The following is a 20188-nucleotide window of genomic DNA, read 5'->3' on the forward strand; positions in this document are numbered from 1 at the left end:
GCCTGCGTGTGTCTCCTGAAGCCGAGCTGTGACTTCAGGTTTGTGGTTTTGATTTCCAGAGTAACAGCAACAAGAAAAACAGTAGCAGATGGCGTCTTCCTGGCGCCAGGCGGCGTGGGAGGCGCGGGCTTTCAGACGCTTTGTCCGCTCATTCATAAAACACACTCTGGGTGCCCGGCCAGGGCCGCGGGAGACGCCTGCCCGTGCGGGGGAGCCCACAGAACAGAGAGGGCTGGGTGCAGGCCTGGCCTGCTCGCTGCTTAGTTACATGCTGTGTGGCCTCTGGCGGCTGCTCCGCCTCTCTGAGCCTTGTCTCTGATTTGCGAATTGGGGGTGAACTGCCTTTGAGAGCAAGGGTCGCACCTGTGTCCTCGCTCTGCCGCGTCCTCACATGCGTCTGATGAGCATCGATTGGCCTTTGGATCGGGTCTGGTTTCCCGAGGCCCCAGCAGGCTTTGCGAACGGCTCTCCCAGGAAGTGACCTCGAGCCGGCGCCCGGGGGCCTTTGGATCTGGTGGTTGAAGGTGGAAGTTTTTTCTCGGTTGAGTTCTGCAGGGAACTGGTCCCTGGAGCCACGCTGGCTGCCAGCCGCTGTGAGAAGGAGCCGGTTGGTTGGCCACACACAGGCTATGGATGGGAACCCGGTGGGTGGCCGGGCGGGGGTCCCTGCCGCTCCCCTCACTGCCTGCCCACGCACGCAGGTCATGTTCCTGCTCACCCTCCGCCTTTCCCTCCCTCCTCCGAGCCTCCCCTGCCATGGCTCTGCCTGGACTTCTTTTCCTCCCTTTTCCACTTGGGGGCTTTTGTTGTTTCTTCAAGCCCCTGCTGGCAGATGCCCTCCTCTTCCAGGAAGCCTTCCTGGCTGCCCCATTTCTACCCCAGGCAGAGCCCGTCCCATGCCCTCCACGTGGATCTTTGCTCATGTCTTCGGTCTGGCACTAGAGCCTCCTGCGGGAGTCATCTCTCTCCAATCTCCTTCCCTGCAGCCCGGGGCTCCCCAGGTCAAGCTTAGGGCTCCACCGGGCGTCTGATAAATGAAGGAGGAGTGAGGGAGGGAGTGAGTGATGGCATCCAGGCTGCGGCGGGGTCTGGGGACCTGTGGTGAAGACAGGGCCTCGGCCACGTGACCTGTCGGTGGACAGGGCCCCCATTTTCCAGGCCCTCACAGACGGTGGGTTCTAGGCTGCTCAGTGGGGAAGCAGGGTTTCTGGGGCTGAGGCGGCTGTGGGGGAGGCGTGGTGCAGAGCCGGGGGTCAGGAGGGCTGGCCCCAGCCTGAGCGCCTCCTCCCGGAGCAGTATGACCAGGAGCGACACCCCATCAGGCCTCAGGTCAGCTCCGCACGCCCAGCATCTGTTTGTTGGAGGGAAGGGCGGGCGGCAGCTGGCTGGGTCCCGGCCTAGCCCAGCACGGGAAAGGCCGGCAGGAGATGGACCAGTGGTGGCCATGCCTTCTGTGGGCGGTTCCTCCCCCCCTTCCTTGTCTTCTTCAGACGCTCCAGGGTTCATTCAGTGGCCCTGCAGTGTGTCTGAGCGCCTTGTGCTAACCCTGGGGCGACCTCCCAGTGACAGCCCTGCCCGCTGGGCACTCAGTCTGACGAGGGACTGAAGGTCACAGACCCAGGGCTGATGGAGCTGTCAGGGACAGAAGCCAGAGGGGGCCCCGGCTCAGCCTGCGGGCTTGCAAACATGGCAGCTTTGCTAGGGAGGCAGGTGTGTTAGGGAGGCAGGTGTGCAGGGAGGCAGGTGTGTTAGGGAGGCAGGTGTGTTAGGGAGGCAGGTGTGTTAGGGAGGCAGGTGTGCAGGGAGGCAGGTGTGTTAGGGAGGCAGGTGTGCAGGGAGGCAGGTGTGTTAGGGAGGCAGGTGTGTTAGGGAGGCAGGTGTGTTAGGGAGGCAGGTGTGTTAGGGAGGCAGGTATGTTAGGGAGGCAGGTGTGTTAGGGAGGCAGGTGTGTGGGGAGGCAGGTGTGTTAGGGAGGCAGGTGTGTTAGGGAGGCAGGTGTGTTAGGGAGGCAGGTATGTTAGGGAGGCAGGTGTGTTAGGGAGGCAGGTGTGTGGGGAGGCAGGTGTGTTAGGGAGGCAGGTGTGCAGGGAGGCAGGTGTGCGGGGAGGCAGGTGTGTTAGGGAGGCAGGTGTGTTAGGGAGGCAGGTGTGTGGGGAGGCAGGTGTGTTAGGGAGGCAGGTATGTTAGGGAGGCAGGTGTGTTAGGGAGGCAGGTGTGTGGGGAGGCAGGTGTGTTAGGGAGGCAGGTGTGCAGGGAGGCAGGTGTGTTAGGGAGGCAGGTGTGTTAGGGAGGCAGGTGTGTGGGGAGGCAGGTGTGTTAGGGAGGCAGGTGTGTTAGGGAGGCAGGTGTGCGGGGAGGCAGGTGTGTTAGGGAGGCAGGCGTGTTAGGGAGGCAGGTGTGCGGGGAGGCAGGTGTGCGGGGAGGCAGGTGTGTTAGGGAGGCAGGTGTGTTAGGGAGGCAGGTGTGCAGGGAGGCAGGTGTGTTAGGGAGGCAGGTGTGCGGGGAGGCAGGTGTGTTAGGGAGGCAGGTGTGCGGGGAGGCAGGTGTGTTAGGGAGGCAGGTGTGTTAGGGAGGTGTGTGTGCGGGGAGGCAGGTGTGTTAGGGAGGCAGGTGTGCGGGGAGGCAGGTGTGTTAGGGAGGCAGGTGTGCGGGGAGGCAGGTGTGCTGGGCCAGTGAGTGCGGTGTGGCTGGGGACCTGCAGGAGGGTGAGGCGAGAGACCTGCAAGGAGAGGGGCTGGACGGGATCCTGAGCGATGGGCGGGCGGGCGGGGGAGGCTCCTTTTAGAACCAAAGTAGCTTCATCTGCTGAGGGACCCCCACAGCCTGCCGCTGGGTGAGGGGGATTTGCAGCCCTTGAGGTCCTGACGCAGCCCTGTGGGCAGGCCTGGCCGTGTCCCCATTTTACAGAGAGGGGGATTGAGGCCACGCCAACACAAGTGCCGGCTGCACTTCAGATCCAGGTCTGTGTGTCCCCAGGGCCCAGCTCGGAGCAGCTGGCCTCCGCCACAGCCTGCGCGTCACGGAGCCTCCGGGCCTCCTTGTCATTGGCGGAGTGGCCATTGGAATGTGACGCTACAGACCCATGAGCGCCCTGGAGTCCGCCCTGGGCTCTGCTGCCTGTGGTCGGAGCCCGGCCCAGGCGGCCGGTCAGGGGCACCGGCAGGAGGCACCCTGGGGACAGGGCTGGGAGAAGGACAACCACAGACACAGGAAATGCGTTGATTTCACAAGAGCCCCGAGCAGCAGCCAAAAGGAGGTCATCGCAGACGCAACCCCAGGTGCAGCCCCAAGGGAGCGTGGGCAGCCTGGGGGGAGGGGGGAGGGGGGAGGGGGGAGGGGGGAAGTGGGCAGAGTGGGCGGGTCCGAGAGGAGGCCACTCGGGATGCCCGGGCCTGGACGCCGAGGCCCGGAGGAGGCAGGGCCAGTGCAGGTGAGCCGACCTCTGCTTTATCCTGAAGTGGGAAGAACCAGCCCAAAGGAGGGAAAAGGCCTCTGGGCTAACGGTCAAGGTCGGACGTCACCTTGGTCTGAGCGCTGTGGGCGCTGTGGGCAGTGGATGGGCGAGAGGGAAGGAGGAGGAGGAGGAGGAGGAGGCCTGCCCAGGCCCAGCCAGGCCCGGCAGCCTCCTTCCCTGGCCCCACCAGGCGCGGTGAGGGTCCCCTGCCCCCTCTGGGCTTTCAGCTGGGTGGGCAGAGAAGGTGGGCTGGGCTGGGCTGGGCACCCTGGATGCAGTCAGATGCTGGGCTCTAGAGCCCACGGTGTGCCCGGTGTGGGCCTCTGTCCGCCGCCGGTAGAAAGCAGACACCCCGCCCCACCCGCACAGGCGCCTGTGGAGGCCGAGGGGCGTGGGGGCGGCACCGGGAAGGTTTGCCGAGGTCAGACCCAAACCCGGTGTTCAGCGCAGCATCTGGCACGTGGCAGGCTCTCAAGGACCACTTGTTAAATGGAAGGAGGGCGAGGGCCAGGCCTTTGTCCAAGCGCACTGCCCTCACCTCGTGTCCTCAGGGGACGGGGCTGCAGGCGGCCTGGGCCACCGGGGGCGCCATGGGGACAGGCTCGCAGTGGGAGTGTGCCCACGGCAGCTGTGGCTGGGCAGTGCTGTCCTCCAGAGCACATGGAAAAGACTTTGGTGGGTGAGGGCATCCTCAGCAGGGTTTTGCAAGATGAATAGGAGTTGGCCAACCAGACCTGGCTCAGGGGAAGGTTGTCCCAGGCAGAGCAGAGGGCAAGCTGGTGGACAGGGATGGGTCTGGCCTCCAGGGACAGCACTGCTCACGAGGATACTGGCCTCCACTTCAACCTGCTCAGGAGACTCACGGAGGCTCCTGGCTCCCCTGCTGCTCCCCCAGACACCCCAGGAGCGGTGACCCCGTGCTCACCCTTTTGTCTCATCCCTGCAGCAAAGCCCTGGGGACCCTCTTGTGCCACCTGCCCCTGGAGTCTGGGGGAGTCCCTGTGGGCCGAGTCGGGGCGGGAGGAGCCATGTAGGTCACAGCCGCCGTGAGGCCTCCTGGCAGGCAGACGTCCCCCCTCTATCCCCCCCTTCTCCGCCACCCACGCTGGGAACCACAGAGAAAGGCCCAGCCCTCAGTCACTCACAACCACAAACTGGTGAGGAGCTGTGAGGAGGAGCCCCTCGGGGTTGGGCAGCGTCTGGGCAAGGCCACCCCCCCCCCCCCACGCCCAGCTCCGGGGAGGGCTGGGGGACAGCAGGCACCAGGACCCCGGCTGTGGACCGGCCCAGCCCTGGCCCCTGCCCTCGGGCGGCTGGTGGAGCCGTAGGATTCCTCTCTCTGAGCCTTAGCTCTGTGGGCCGTGCCCGCGTGTGGCTGGCAAATCACCCAGCTGCACCCCAGGACCCCCACCCCGCCCGACACACCCCCAGACCCCACGGATGAAAAGCACCCGAGGCGGACTGGCCCCCAGACAAAGGTCCCCCGTTTACGCAGGTGCAGGGCAGGCTGGGAGCGGGGCCCGGGGATCCTCAGCTGAACAGGCCTTGTGGGACCCCCCACCCCAGCGCTCATGGCACCTGAGCCAGGAGCCGGGCCTCACCTCGGCATCCAGCTGGACGGGGGCTCCCCAAGGCCCCACCGCTGATCTCCCACCCCGTCCTTTCCCCGTCGCCACAGCCTCCTGTGATGGGGGCGAGTGGGAGACTGGAGCTGGGCAGAGCCTGGGGCTGGCGAGGCCTGGGCTGGAGGATGGCCATGTGAGCAGAGTTGCGAGTCAGGAGGTCAGAACCCAGGTGGTGGTCTCCCTGAAGCCCTCCCTTCCAAACCCCCTCGCTCCCTGAGGTCGGCTGCATGGCCCCGGCCTGTGGGCCCCCTACCCTTCCTGCCCTGGGAGGCCTGGGCAGGAAGCCAAGTGGATCAGCCTCACTTGGCTTCATTCCAAGTCCAGCTCCTGGCCTGGCCCCGAGGGAGACCTGGCTGTCCGTGCCCCGGCCGTGTACCCCCACCCCCACCCGGGGTGCAGGTTGGGCACAGCAGCTGCATTGGGGCTGAGAGCACTGCGGGCAGGGGAGATGGAGAGGCAAGGGGTGACCCTCTTGCCTCTGCCCTGGCAGCCTGTGTGGCCTGCACTGTCCCCTCGATACCCTCCCCACGGGCGGCCCTCGTCCACACGGGGGTCAGGCCCGTCCTGTCCACCTGGCTGGGCCCCACCCTGGCCTGCTGGGCAGAGTCACCTCCAGGCCGGTTTGAAATGTCGCGGCTGCAGCTGGACAACCCAGGGCAGCCGGCGTCCTTCCCTGGAGTCCTGGAGGCCCCACTGCCTGCGTCCCTGCACTGGGACGCTCCGCAGGGAAGGGGAGGGGCCGCCTCTGGTGACAGGCTCTGGCCTGCAGGCGCTCGCGGGACTCGAGGGCAGAGGCGGGAGTGGCTGTGAGCTGTGGGCTCCGGTCCGAGCTGGGTTCCGAACTCAGCCCTTCTGCTAACCTGGGCCTCAGTTTCCCCGTCAGTGGATACTGACTGGTAGGGCCTCCCCAGCGGGACCCCCTTGCTGTGTCCCCCACTCATTGCGACAGCCGTGCTGGTGGGCGGCCCAGCTTGTCCCGCTCGGCGTGAGGCCTCCGTCTTCCCACCTGTGAAATGGACTCCAGGGGCTGGGGGCCTGGCTTCCTGTGGGTGCCAGCGGGGCGGGGAGGCCTGGAAACGAGGTCACCCGACTTCCCTCCTCGGGAGGCCAGACTGGCGTCCTGCTTTGATGGGGTCGACACGGAAAGGGGGGGCAGTGGGGCCTCTGAAATGCTTTCAGTTCCCAAACTGAGACCGCGTTTCTGGACAGGGACGTGTAGGGGCCCTGAAGCGGGTGTGCGAGGCGGGGAGAGCGGAGGAAGCTGGGGTCTCCGGGGCCCCAGCACCTGGGAGAAGAGCCCCCAGTCTCCTTGCTCGCCCACCCCTCCCGCCCCAGAAAGCAGTGTGATGGCGGCTGCTCCCCTGCGTGGGGGGTGCCAGCGCAGTGCCCCACCTGCTGCTCTGCCGTCCCCTGCTCACCGCCCGCGCCTCATCTGCCCGGTCCAGAGCAGGAATGCAACACCTGCCGCCAAGGGCGTAGCAGTAGTCTGATTGTACGTCCTTCAGGCCTGTGCTCGGCCATTGGAAAATGCTCTTAATGTGATACCTGTGCCGTGTTATTGCTATAGTCACTATCATGTACCTGGATTTATATATATATATATGCCAGGAGGTCCAGTGCACACAAGATAGGGACTGACTTTTTGCCTGAGCTTCCTAGCAGCAAGAGCAAAAAGGGAAAGAGGGTCACTAGATTCAGAATGCCCTTCAGATGAGCACACAGCTTTTCCTGGTGATGAGACCCAAGGGACGCTCCTCCCAGGAGCCCCCATCACGGGTTCCCTGTGTGATGTGCTGAGCAGCATCCTCCGTGCCTCCGTGGTCTGGCTGATCCAAGGACCTGGAGCCTGGAGCAGGGTCCACAGGCTCTCCTAACCACCAGGGAGAGGGAGTGGGGCATCCTCGGGGGGTCTCTGCGGGACCCAGTGAGGCCCCATAACCTTGAAATTTCGTGTTACCTTCAAAATCCATGAAGAGTTCTCCTCAATCTATAACGAGCTGAATGTGCTCTATTATAAAACAGTCTTTCTTTCCTCGGCCGCTGCAAATCTTTGGGAACCACGGATGCTCCGTGCAGATGGGCCATGCTCATTCCTCAGCCCTTCGGGGAAGGCGTGAAAGCCACGCCCCTCTCCCAACAGGAGGCACCCTCACATCCAGGGGTCATGCAGACAAATCCGGGGTCCCCAGATCCTGAAAACTGCAGGGACTCCAGGCACCCCGCTTGGCAGGCTCTGATCTGGGGTGACAGGGAACGGGCATCTTCTGGGCCATGTTCACGAACGAGATTCCTCTGGCTGGGCGTCTGCTGGGCACGGAGTAGCGGGAGCCCCAGTTGACCTTGCCGTGCGTCTGTGCAGGCGTGATGGAAGGGACTCAGGCAGGCGTGATGGAGGGGACCCAGGCAGGCGTGATGGAGGTGACCCAGGCAGGCGTGATGGAGGTGACCCAGGCAGGCGTGATGGAAGGGACCCAGGCAGGCGTGATGGAAGGGACCCAGGCAGGCGTGATGGAGGGGACCCAGGCAGGCGTGATGGAAGGGACCCAGGCAGGCGTGATGGAGGGGACCCAGGCAGGCGTGATGGAGGGGACCCAGGCAGGCGTGATGGAGGGGACCCAGGCAGGCGTGATGGAGGGGACCCAGGCAGGCGTGATGGAGGGGACCCAGGCAGGCGTGATGGAGGGGACCCAGGCAGGCGTGTTGCTTTGCAAAGTGCTGAGGGCCCAGAGCACCCCAGCCTGTGGTGTGTGGATGCCAAAGACCCATCCCGGCGGAGTGGCTGTGAAAGACAAAGATCTATTAGGACTCACGTGCGCAGCGGTGGCGGCCGACCAGTGCCGTGTACCGTTACCGCCGCCCCGGCTGCCACCGGGAAGTTGTCCTGCTAAGTCCCATCCAGCCTGCGGACAGGCCACACCAGGGCCGACCGGCTGGTGCTCTTGTTTCGCCACCACCTGGAGCAGCGGTTCTCAACCTGTGGGTCGCGACTCCTTTGGGGGTCGAACGACCCTTTCACAGGGGTCGCCTAAGACCATCGGAAAACACATATATAATTCCATATTGTTTTTGTGATTAATCACTATGCTTTAATTATGTTCAATTTGTCACAATGAAAATACATCTTGCATATCAGATATTTACATGACGATTCATAACAGTAGCAAAATTACAGTTATGAAGTAGCAACGAAAATAATTTTATGGTTGGGGGTCCCCACAACATGAGGAACTGTATTAAAGGGTCGCGGCATTAGGAAGGTTGAGAACCGCTGGCCTAGACTCTAGGGCAGGGGTGGGCAAACTTTTTGACTCGAGGGCCACAATGGGTTCTTAAACTGGACCGGAGGGCCGGAACAAAAGCATGGATGGAGTGTTTGTGTGAACTAATATAAATTCAAAGTAAACATCATTACATAAAAGGGTACGGTCTTTTTTTTTTTTTTTTTTTAGTTTTATTCATTTCAAACGGGCCGGATCCTGCCCGCGGGCCGTAGTTTGCCCACGGCTGCTAGAGCCTAGACCAGTGATGGCGAACCTTTTGAGCTCGGCATGTCAGCATTTTGAAAAACCCTAACTTAACTCTGGTGCCGTGTCACATGGAGAAATTTTTTGATATTTGCAACCATAGTAAAACAAAGACTTCTATTTTTGATATTTATTTTATATATTTAAATGCCATTTAACAAAGAAAAATCAACCAAAAAAATGAGTTCGCGTGTCATAGGTTCGCCATCACTGCCCTAGACTTTCCCCACAGCAGGTTTTATGGGGCACAGGAAACAGCAGGAAGCAGGGCGTGCCGGGAGGGGGCGCCGTGCGCAAGCTGTGAGATCAAAACACGAGCTGCTAACAATCCGGCCCATCTAGACGCCGCTTCTCTGCAGCCTTTCTTAGCCGGAGCCGCTGGCCAGGTTGCTAAGGTCTCACTGTCGCTGACAGGTGGCCTTCGCGCTACCCCCCCAGGCGGGAGGGGAGCTGGAGCCGGGGAAGGGACCCGTGTTCCCACTTAACCACACAGGTGCCGGCACCCCCAGACGTGCCCAGGCCCTTGGGGCCTCCGGACTTCTCCACAGACCGCGGACACCGAGGAAGGCAGGGCCGCGCCTACGGAGACCGCAGGCGCTCCCTTCTCCCGGTCCTGTCCCCGCACACCCGGCTGGGTGCCCGGCACCCGGTGCCACCGCACTCACGCCCCGCACACCGGCTCCCTACCCGGCCCCTGGCCTCATGCCTTCTGCCCGTGTAAGAATGTCCCAACCTTTAGAGAATGTTTATAAAAGTTTATGAGCCAAACAGAGGGTTCGTCCGGAAGCAAGATCTCAATCGATGGAGAAAAATGCTCCCAAGAACGGCAGGCCACAGCCTCCTCCCTGCACCTGGAAGGGCGGAGGGACGGAGGAATAGTTCAGGAGAGTTCACAGGATTACGTGCTCGCCGGAGGGTTTTTCTGCGGAAAAGCGGCGTTTGAAAGAGGCACAGAAGCCACGGACAGGGCTGGCCTAAGGCAAGGATAACCCTGGACGAGGGAAGTCACGGGCCTGAGGTGTGACCCACCAGCACCTGCCCACGCAGGAATCCGTGCTCACGTGAGGTTCTGTGGCGTAGAGTTCCGACAGCGCCCGTTCACCACAGCTGCGCGGGCTGGCGGGCGTGGACCGTTAAGGCACTGCGAGCATCTCTCTGTGGTACTGCATAGCTCAGGCACTGTGCTGGCCTTTAGTGCGATCGATATTACACATGCCGTCGTGGGCACAGCGTCTTAGTGGCGGCATTAATGCCATCAGTCTGGCCCGTGACTTCCCTTACTTTCTCGTAAGCTCAGTTGTACATTTTTTAAAAATACATATTTCTTTATTGATTTCAGAGAGGATGGGAGAGGGAGAGAGAGATAGACACATCAATGATGAGAGAGAATCATTGATGGGCTGCCTCCTACATGCCCCCTACTGAGGATCAGGCCTGCTACCTGGGCATGTGCCCTGGGCCGGAATCGAACCTGGGACCCTTCAGTCCACAGGCCGGCGCTCTATCCACTGAGCAACACCGGCCAGGGCCTTGGGTGTGCATTTAGAAGATGTTTGTATGTTTGTTCCCGGCCTTTCCGGGAGATGTCGGAAGGAGCTCTCGGTTGCGTAGTTCTCAGATCGCCCAGCCTCTGGGCCTTCAAGTGGTCGATGCAGAGGAATCCCAACACGCCCGTCGGATGCCGACCTCTCACCCAGCACGCACAGAGCGCGCTCGCTCCTGTCCCTGACGCTCCTGCTAAATTCAGGCCGTCTCAGGAGTCCAGGGAACCCGGCCCCGCCCCCGCCCCCGCCAGCTCTGTGACTCACCCTCCCATCCCTGCAGACCCTCTCTCCCGGATCTGACACCCCAGGGCCCGGTGGGACCTGGGAATTCCTGTCGGATTTTTGTAATAATCGAGTCTGTTGTGGCTACAGGTGGGGACAGTTTCTGCACCATCTACAGAGTGTGTGTGTGGGGGAGTGGGGGCAAGGCCCTAAACAGCCTCACTTCGGGGCAGGGCAGGTTTTTCAGCCCTTGCAGCTCCCAGCGGTGGAGGAGGTCTTGTGGGGGGCAGTGTGGGGGTGGGAGGGCTGGTCTCAGCTCCAACAGGACACATGGAGGTTCACTGCCCAGGGGCTGGGCGGGGCCCAGGAAAGGAGAGGACTAAGAGGGACCGTGTGGGGTCAGGGGCTCGGGTGAGGTCAGCCCCACAGAACCCGGAGCTGAAGGCAGGCCTGGTGATAAGACACCAGGGTGGGGGTTTGCTAAGCGCACCCATCAGGCCTCTTGCTCAAAGTGATTCGACGAAGAGGGAGCAGGAAGCCCCAGTGGGGCCTGGCCCAGCAGAGGAGCCGGACAAGAGGTGGGGCCAGAAGACCGTCTTGGTCAGTGTCCGGGGGCCTCTGCCTGCAGGAGCCCAGCCTCAGGGCAGCCCAGGCTGAGGGCGGGCAGGCCCTGTCCGGAGGCCCTGACACAGGGCAGAGGGGCGGCCTGGGCATTGATAGTTGTGTCATGAGAAAGCACTGCTCACTGGATGGGGGCAGCGTGGGGCCGAGCGAGGCAGCGTGGGCCAGGCGTCGTCTCAGCGGCCGCAGCTGTGAATACATTTACAGCCTTGGGATCACCGGGGAGGAAGGCGTCACAATGCAATGGGGGTTCCCCACGAGTCACCCCAAGAGGCACCTCTGTGGTATGCGAATAGTTTCGAGCTAAAGGCAACTTTAGCTGCAGGTTCAAGAGAAACGTGCGAGCTGCCCCTTAACTACCAAGAGGAACTGGAGGGGGGTCTTGCTCAGGCTAAGAGATCACCAGCGGCACCTTCTCTGACCCACCTGCGTGGCAAGGCCAACCGCTGGCTCCGAGCGCCGGCTCTTCCCTGGTCCGCAGGGCCTTCCGCAGCCCCAGGCGCCACACTGCATCCCGCACGCAGGACGCCCTGTACGCCAGGTCCCTCCTGCCTCAGAGCCTCTCCTGCGTGCGAGGCCTCTGCCTCCGGTGCGTGCGGGGTTCCCACGTACATACATCGTACATACTGTTAGGTTAGGTGGCTCAGGAGGCGGCATAAGAAATAAAGAGTTGAGTGAATTAGAAAAGGAAAGTTTTATTGCGTCCCCGGGAGACCCACCGTACCCCAAAGACAGGGCATGTGGATTCACGCCAACAGGGAGGAGAGCGCTTTTTTTATACTGCGGTTGGGTGAGGGGCGGGGACATGAGCTGAGGAAGTTCCCACTGCAGGGGGTCAGCAGGGGTATTCAGGAAGGAGTCAGTATCTGTGTGGGGGTCGTGTTGATTCAGGGAGAAGCCGGTATCTGTGTCTGGCACGCTGATCTGTTAGAAATGCCAGGGGGAGTCCATTATCTCATCACACGGCTGCATGTATCCGATCCTGGGCTCTCTCCGACCTAACACGTACGTATGTACATATGTATTAAATTTGGTTACTGTCTCTTGCTAACATGGCTCTTTGACAATCAGACCAGCTAAACAAACTTGAGGGCAAAGTCTCTTCCTCCCCCACATTCTCATTTTACAAAAGAGGAAACTGAGGCACAGTGAGCCGTTAAACAGCCAAGTGGTCCGCTCTGACCGGTCGAAGCCGCAGACCCACCCAGGCAGTGTGCCCCACGGCCCACCTCCGGCCCTGCACTGTGCGGCCTCTTGCTGTTGTTACAGTCACTGAAGCAGCGGCCGCCGGAGGGACGGGAGGAAGGCGGCCGGCGGGGCAGAGCCTGGGGAAGGCCCGAGGGGGAAGCAGGCGGCGAGTCCAGAGCACAAGCTGTCGCTTGGTCTCGGGGTGGAGGTGGGCCTTCCCCAGGCTCTGCCCCGCCTGAGAGAGGGGCTGGAGGGGCTGAGTGGGAGGCTGTGCCCAGGCTGCGGGGGGCCTTGGACGCCAGGCTAGGAGAGTTGGAGTCCCTCCTGCCTGCAGAAGCCCTGACTGAAGCCTCCGGCCATGGTGCAGGTCACGTGGGGCCAGGATGCTGGCAGCAGGGCGCATTCCAGAGCCGCCAGGCCTCCGTGAGGCCGTCTGGGAGGGGCGCTGCTGGGGGAATCCTGAGCCCTCGGGGGGCTTGGGGCCCAGAAAGGAGGGCCAGCTGCTGGGCAGGGCCAGGCCTGGGCGTGCTGGCCCCGGGGCTGGGAGGACAGCAGCTGAGCAGGCCCTGCCCAGGCTCAGGTGGGACAGTCCCAGCCCCTCCAGGTAGAGGCCTGGATTAGGTCCACAGCCCACCTGGGGGGCAGCCAGGGACTAGAATAGGACCCCAGCATCCGCCCTGGCCCTGCCCTCACCAGCCTGGGACCCTGCAGGCGACAGCAGGGTCTGGAACCTCCACGCCTCATCTGGAAGGCGGATGAGGGTCCAGCTGGCAGGGTTACAGTGGGGGCACGTGGGCCGGGCCAGCTGGGCAGGAAGGCGTACCTCTCGCCCCGAGGGGAGACGGGACCCCACCCACATGTGGAGACTCTCAGGAGCGGTTTCTCCCTCAGTGAGTCCGTCCCTTCACGGGCTGGACCGCGTTCCCGCAGAAGCAGGGATGGGGAGTGGACACCTGCTCCATGAGCCAAGCCCTGGACTCGGCAGAGGCCAGGCAGCCACCTGGGCTGTGTTTACAGTCAACAGGCAGACCAAGCTGAGGTCCCACCTCGCTCTACTTATAGGGCTGGGGCTGGGTCCTGCTGGGACCGGGAATTCCTCCGGGAGAGTGTGAGGGAGGGTGAGGGAGGGGTGAGGGAGGGGGCGAGTGGCTGAACAAGCCCTCCCCCGCCCCTGCCCCACCGAGTCCTCCCGCGACTTGGGGCTCCCTCCCCTGGTGCCGGGGGAGTTCTGGGACCCGCAGCAGCTCCCTCTTTCCAAGGATCCTTCTAAGAAAGGGCTGCTGGCCAAGAAGGTGCCCCGGGGAGGCTAGAAAGCTGCAGGCCGAGCCCAGTTCGACCATCTGCCCTGGGTGACCTCTGTCGGCACGTCTGCGCAGTGGGATGGTCACGGCCACCTCGCAGGGCTGCGGCCTGGCACGGCACGGCAGTGTGGGCGCAGCGGGCACAGCGCAGGGGCGGCTGCTCCCCTCCGACTCCCCGATTCCCGTAGCCTGCATGTCCCGCTGGACAGAGAGCAGCTGGGAGGAGGGTGTCTGCCGCCTGAGCTCGGGGCTGGGCCTTTCCACACTGAGGTTTCCCGGACACGAGGTCCGAGCCAGGGCCGGGAGGGCAGCCTGTCGGGGGAAAGCATGTCGCGGTGTCGCAGTGGCTCACGTTGGAGCCTCCTTCCTCACGGTCCTGGGCTGAGGCCGGAGGCCCAGGGTGGCAGGGCCGCGCCTCTCTGTCTCTCCCAACCCCTGGAGGCAGCTGGCAACCCCGGGCTTCCGTCTGCATCGCTCCAGCCTCCGCCTCCCTCTGCGAGTGGCGTCCTCCCTCCGTGTCTGTGTCTGTGTCCCCACGGGCCTTCTCCTAGGGACTCCGGTCATCGGATGTAGGGCCCACCCCACCCCGGGGTGATCTCATCTCAGCTGGGTCCCACCTAAGTCCAAGTAGGGTCAGTGGCTGAGCGTCGACCTATGAACCAGGAGGTCACGGTTCGATTTCCAGTGGGGCACAGGCCTGGGTTGCGGGCTCCATCCCCAGTGTGGGGCATGCAGGAGGCAGCCGATCGATGATTCTCTATCATTGATGTTTCTCTCTCTCTCTCCCTCTCCCTTCCTCTCTGAAATCAATAAAAATATATTTTTAAAAAAACAAAAAACAAACAGGGTCACATTCCAGGTATGGGGGGCAGGACTTCAGCGTGTCTTTTTGGGGGAACACAACTCTACCCACAACAGGGGTAGAAGCCCCGGGACTCAGCCCAGCAGGCAGATTGCCTTACCCCTTTATTGATAAGCGAGAGGGGGCGGGGGGTTGTTGCTCCACTTTTTTTTATGCATACTAGTATATTGATTGATTCTTATATGTGCTCTGACCGGGGATCGAACCCACAACCTTGGTGTATTGGGAGGGAGGGCGCTCTAACCAACTGAGCTACTCGGCCAGAGCAAGGTTGCCTTTTCTGCATCCAGCTCAAGTGTTGGGGCAGCCCAGGCAGGCGGGTGGCCATTCTCTGGACAGGAGGCTGGAGGGGCCCTTGGTGGTGGAGGCCTGCCCCCCCCACCCCCACCCTGCATCCTGCCAGCGCTGCCTCTGTTCAAGATGTTGATTAAAGTAAAGAAACTGCGGCTGCTGTTTGTTCAGGGCCCGCTGTGGGCGGGGCCCCTGGCAGACTCGAGCTGTCCTCAGTGTGGGAGCTGGCGTGCACCCAGGAGCACATGACTTGTCTCGCCCCACCTCACCCCCTCGGGGGCAGGTGTGGTACCATCCCTGTCCTTCCCAGAGGAGGGATGAGAGGGCTCCCGCGTGCCTGGCACACTGCTGAGCCCCTCCCTGGGTGTCGCCTGACCAGGGCTCCCCAGCCAGCGGGAGGCCTTCCCATCAGCTTGGGGAGCCCCAGGCCTCACCACCAGGGGGCAGAAGTGCCCCTCAGAGCGGGCAGTGCCCAGGGGTGGGCAGGGCTGAAGTCGCTGTTGGCAGGAGTGAGGGAGCTGGGGACAGTCTTGCTGGCTCGAGCTTCTGCGCTGGCTCTGACTATGGCCTACCAGGCTGTTTCTCTGTAACCCCTGCCTGGCAGCGTCTCGAGGACTAGAGGCCATATGACTCGAGGGGCCTCCCTCCGCCCTGCCTTCCTACCCCCACCCCCACCGCCACCCCCGCCCCTCACACACAGGTTGGAGGCACGGAGCTGGGGAAGGCGGTGGGGGTACCTGGCCCCGGGCTCCAGGCTGCCCACCTGTAGAAAACAGCGGAAGGTGGTACCGGGCTCAGGGTCTGCAGAGCCCAGGGCACAGGGCCCCGAGGTCCCTGCCCCCCCGCCCCCCGGTTCCCACGGGAGCCAGGCCGCTCTGCAGGCCCCGGCGCTGTGCCTGTGAGGGTGATGTCTCCGGGCCAGGCCTCGGTGCCGTCACAGCCATCAGACGGCAGGGTCGCCGTCTCAGCCACGCCCGTCCATGGGGCGCACGTGGCCTTTAAAGGGCTTTCGGGTTCCCCCTGCCCCCCAAACTCCCCCCGTGGCAGCGATGGGGAAGAAGGCAGGAGTCTAGCCCTGGGCCTCACCCATCTTACAGGTGGGCAGACTGAGGCCCTAGCAGTCACCTGACCTAACGGCAGGGCCGGGTGGACCCCAAGTCTGGCCGCCTAACTGAGGGCTCCCTCTCCCTGCAGAAGGACAAGCTGTGGGGACAGTGGGTGCTCCTTGGGGACCGGGCCCCGTGCCTGCTCCTGACACCGGGTGGCGGGGACGTAGGTCCTCACTCAGGCAGCTTTGGGGGCACGTGAATGGGTCCCCCTGGCCTTCATTTCCTTTAAGAGAGTGTCCCCTCCCGGAGCCTCGGGCACAGAAGGGCCTGCCCTGGGCCACCCCCCTCATATAGTTGTTCAGCCCCCCACCCCTTACCAGGCCTGGAAGGCCCCATAGGTGAGTGGCGGGCCGGTGGGCACCGGGAGCCGCGTGCCTGCCTGCGGGGGCAGCAGCGCAGTGAGGGCATCACGTGGGGCCTGGGCCCGAGGCCCGGTCATCTGACGCTTCTCGGGAAGCCAGGAGTCAGGGCTTCCTTTCAGCCTCTGCGCTGTGAAGCCCGCGGCTGCAGCTCTGGGTTTGGCCCCCTCCCCCACGCTGCAGGCGCTGCAGAACCATGCAGGGGCTGGACTCGGCCCTCGGCTCCCAGGGCCCGCTCCGGGGTTTGTGATGGCGTTGTCCCCTCCTGGGCTCTGCCTCAGACTCTGTGGCCCTGGGGGCCGGCTGCTCCCCACCTCCGCAGTGTCCCTCTGCCTGCCACAGCCCTCACACTGAGTCCCTGCTGCTCCAGCCCTGGGCTGCGGGGTGTCGACTGCTGGGCCTGGCGGTCACAGCTAATTCCCTAACTCTGACTGTAGCTGCTTTTAAACCCTGGGCCATGCCTGCCTCTGGAATTCCTTGCGGCCACCTCCCCCAGACCCCTGCTGCCACCCCACCCCCTTTCCACCAAGACCCCCTCCCAGCACCCCCGCCGCCCCTCCTCTTGCTCCCACATTCCCTGAGTTCTTATCTGAGCAGTCCAGCCAGCAGGCCAGCCGGGCGGCCCTCCCACCCGGTGGCTGATGGAAGCCAGAGCCTGCCTGCCTCTCCTGAGCCCGCCTCCAGCTCACGAAAGCCTCTCACCCCGTCCCAGCCGGCTGGCTCCCTGCGCCTCGCCACGGGCAGTGCCCTGTTCTGTCTCCGTCTGGCCAGGGTGCCACCTTCCTTCAGCCGTTTGCGCCAATCTGGTCTAATCCCTCCCTCCTGAGAGACAGGTGTTTATCCAGCCATTCAACCAATCCTGCATGCCTACTGTGTGCCCACTGCGTGCCCACTGCGTGCCTACTGTGTGCCCACTGCGTGCCCACTGCGTGGGGGCGCGGGAGTGTAGAAGTCACCACAGTGTGGCTTATGGCATAGGACAAAAAGCCACCGGATGACTAGGGGGCAACCTTGAGCCTCCTCCAGGGTAAAGGCAGCCAGGGGAGGGGAGGCAGCCTTCGCTGAAAGACACCCTGGAGCGGGGGAGCGAGGGCGCAGGCGGGAAGGCCCTTTCTAGGATCCCAGGCTTCGGACTTGATGGCCAGGCAATGGGGACCCACAGGGGTGCCCAGCAAGGCTCTCTCCGATCACCCGAGGAGGAAAGGCTGGTCTACTGCCCCGTGTGGCCCCGAGGGCGGGGGACAGAGGTGACTGTCATCCTGGCCAGAGATGCCATCAGCTCCGCCTGGAGCGGTGACAGTGGAGGCGGAGGGAGCAGCACCCACAGATGTTTCTAAAGGGGTGAGAAACCACCAGGGAGGCGAGTGGGTGCAGGTGAGGAGGTCACATGGTCTCAGCCTGGGGTGGCAGCTCTGGGAACAGCGTCCACACCCGCGATTGTGGCTCAGAGCCCCGGAGTTTGTCAGCTGGGACTCTGCCTCCCTAGGGTAATGGCTGGCACGTAGTAGGTGCTCAGGAAATGCTGTTGGGTTTGAACTGGACAGTGTCTTCTCACCAGGCTCTTCTTCACCTCGATGGGTCTCCCCTGGCTCCGGAGCCACAAGAGGAGCCCTTAGCTTCTCGGCTGGGCCTTGCCGAACTCCACCCACTGCCTGCTTCCCGCTGAGGTGCAGGCTCCTGTCTGAGCCGGCACACTGATGTCGCCCTACTCTGTGCAGTGCCACACTGAGGTGGCTCACTCCACCCCGTCGTACGGAACCTCTCTCCCAGGGACCGGGTGCTTTGGTTCCACCATCGAGGGTGGAGTGCCACCCTCATGGGGACCCAGTGGCCTCGGGGCCTCAGTTTCCCTCTTCTATACAAGGGGGGGGGGAGGGGGAGCGCTTTTCGCATCCTTCTCACGCTGAGCGTCTGGGATCAGCCCGCCTCTCCCCACTGCTTCACACGGGAAGGGTTCGGGGGAAGATGTGGGGCCGGGGCTCTGCTGGCACCAGGACCTGCTCCGCTTAGGCACAGCTTCAGGAGGGCCAGGAGGGCGACCAGGCCGCACTGCCATCCTGCCACCTGAAGACGGGGGCAAGGGCAGCGGTGGGTGAACCTGTGGGAATCCCAGAAGCTGGGGGGCGGGGCCTGTGCCATGTGCGCAGGAGGCCTGGTTGGGCCCAGTTTGGTCATTTGTTGACTGTATGACATGGGGCAAGTTATTTCACGTCGGAGCCTCAGTTTCCTCGACTGGGAAATGGGAAATCCCTACTCCTAGAGGGAGACAGGCCCTGATCAAGCATCTAAAAGCGCTGTGCACGCCTGGCCGGCAGCTCCCTTTGATGGGGTCTCAAGGGACCTGGGAGGGGGGCAGGGGCTGTAGCAACAGCTTTACTTGTCTGTCCCCTGGGAAAGCCACTCCTGATTCCCCCAGCCCCCCAATTAGCAGCTCCTCCAGGCCAGGGGAGGCCCATTGGAGTAGCAGGGTGGGTGGGGTCCCGCGGAGGCACCCGAGGGGCTGAAGGCTTTGTCTGCTTTCATGAGAACCACAGAGGCGTCTGCGTGAACACAGCCTTTGTGGGAGGGGCGGGGGGGGGGTGCCTCTGGTTGAGGCCCTGCCGAGTGGGGGGGAGTTCTGGGAGCATCGTGTGGCCGTGTCCGCAGTGGCGGGGCGGGGCGGGGCTGGCGCTTGGGGCTGGTTTGTTCCTACCGCGCGTGCGGGTTTCCTGTGGGCGTGGGTGGCCTTCGGAGGAGCGGAGCGGGTCCGGCACGACCCGGATAGGACAGACCTGGGGCTTAGAGGCGGAGGCGCGGGCTTGGCCCGCAGCTCGTGGCCCCGCCCCGTCTCGCCCCGCACAGCCCCGCCCTCCTCCCCCGCTCCGCCCCGGCCTCTAGCCCCGCCCCTCAGGCCTGGCCCCGCCCCCGGCCTGGCCCCGCCCCCGGCCTGTGTTTGCGCCGGGTCCGCGGTGCTCCGGGCGCTCCACGCTGCCGCTGCTCGGAGCAATGATTAACCCGGAGGGCCGGCCGGCGCCGGGCCCGGGGCGGAGGCGTGGGGCCGGGGCGGGACCCCGGAGGGCCGCTCGGCTTCCTGCTCTCTCCCAAGTTTCCTCGTAGAGAGCGGAGCGCCGGCCGGGGCCCGCGGCGCGGGGTGGCGCAGGGCGCGGCGCCGGACGCGCGTGGGCGCGGAGCGGGCCGCCGGGGTCACGATGAGGACTCTCCGCAGGTTGAAGTTCATGAGTTCGCCCAGCCTCAGTGACCTGGGCAAGAGAGAGCCGGCCGCCGCCTCCGCGGACGAGCGGGGCACCCAGCAGCGCCGGGCCTGTGCCAACGCCACCTGGAACAGGTAAGGCCGCGCCCTCCCGGCCCGCCCGTGGGCCCGGGGCCCCAGAGCCGGAGGCGGGGAGCCCTGGCCGCCGTGGGCGCGAGCGGGCGAGCCCCCCGCGAGGACGGGTGCTGCGGGCACCGCGCAGTTCAGTCTGCAAGAACTCGCGGCGCCGGAGTTTGGGGCGGACCGGGAAGTTCGGTGCAACGTGTTCCTAGAGCGGAGGGAGCGGACCGCGCACCCGGCGGGCCCCGAGCGCCCGGCTCGCGGGTGGCGGGGTGGGCGGGGCCGCGTGCCGCCTCCCCCGGGGTCTTCCCGGTCCCCGCGCCGAGCTCCTGGCCACCTGGGCGGCGAGGGCAGGAAGCCTTTTCCCATCTCGCGGATGAGCAGGAGCGGGCGGCGCGGCGGGAGGTGCTGCCGCTTCCTGTCTGCGCGCGGATCGCGGTGGGCGGGCGGTTTTCCCTCGCGCGGCCCCGTCCTCCCAGCTGTCGGCGGGGCGGCCGGGGTGCGGCAGCTGCCGGCATTCCTGCGACCCTCCCCCAGGGCCCGTCCCCGAAGGCAGGGCCGTGGGAGCCCCTCCGCCCCAGCGTCGTTGGGAGAGCCGGGCTGGGGTCCGGGAAGGGGATGGTCAGGGCGATTCCTCAGCCGCGTGTCTGCTCGCGGGCGTTTCACACAGACGTTCCCACCGAAAGGAAAGTGGGGGGAGCGTGAGGCCGGGGAGGGGGCTGTGGGTGCTGACCCGCCACTCACGCCTGGCGGCGAAGTCTTGCCAGATGCTCCTCCG

General features: G+C 64.1%; 1 protein-coding gene across 6 annotated transcripts in view; it reads left to right on the top strand.

Annotated features, from left to right (window-relative positions):
* PRR5 (proline rich 5) overlaps positions 1-20188 on the top strand; it is a 48356-nt gene that overhangs the window by 4732 nt on the left and 23436 nt on the right. For 3 of the 6 annotated variants that reach the window (XR_011470876.1, XM_070411275.1, XM_070411279.1), the window contains exon 1: positions 19037-19425. Coding sequence is in view for 5 of the 6 variants with exons in the window: in XM_070411275.1 (XP_070267376.1) it covers positions 19289-19425 (137 nt within the window). In the remaining variant the exon portion in view is untranslated. Of the gene's footprint in view, positions 1-3197; positions 3279-17422; positions 17442-19036; positions 19426-20188 lie in introns of those variants that run through there. The other 3 variants (XM_070411277.1, XM_070411276.1, XM_070411278.1) reach the window with 3 other exon arrangements.

This window comes from Myotis yumanensis, unplaced genomic scaffold, assembly GCF_028538775.1.
Source record: "Myotis yumanensis isolate MYYU_CA2020_CCGP unplaced genomic scaffold, mMyoYum1.0.hap1 SCAF_3, whole genome shotgun sequence".
NCBI lineage: Eukaryota > Metazoa > Chordata > Mammalia > Chiroptera > Vespertilionidae > Myotis > Myotis yumanensis.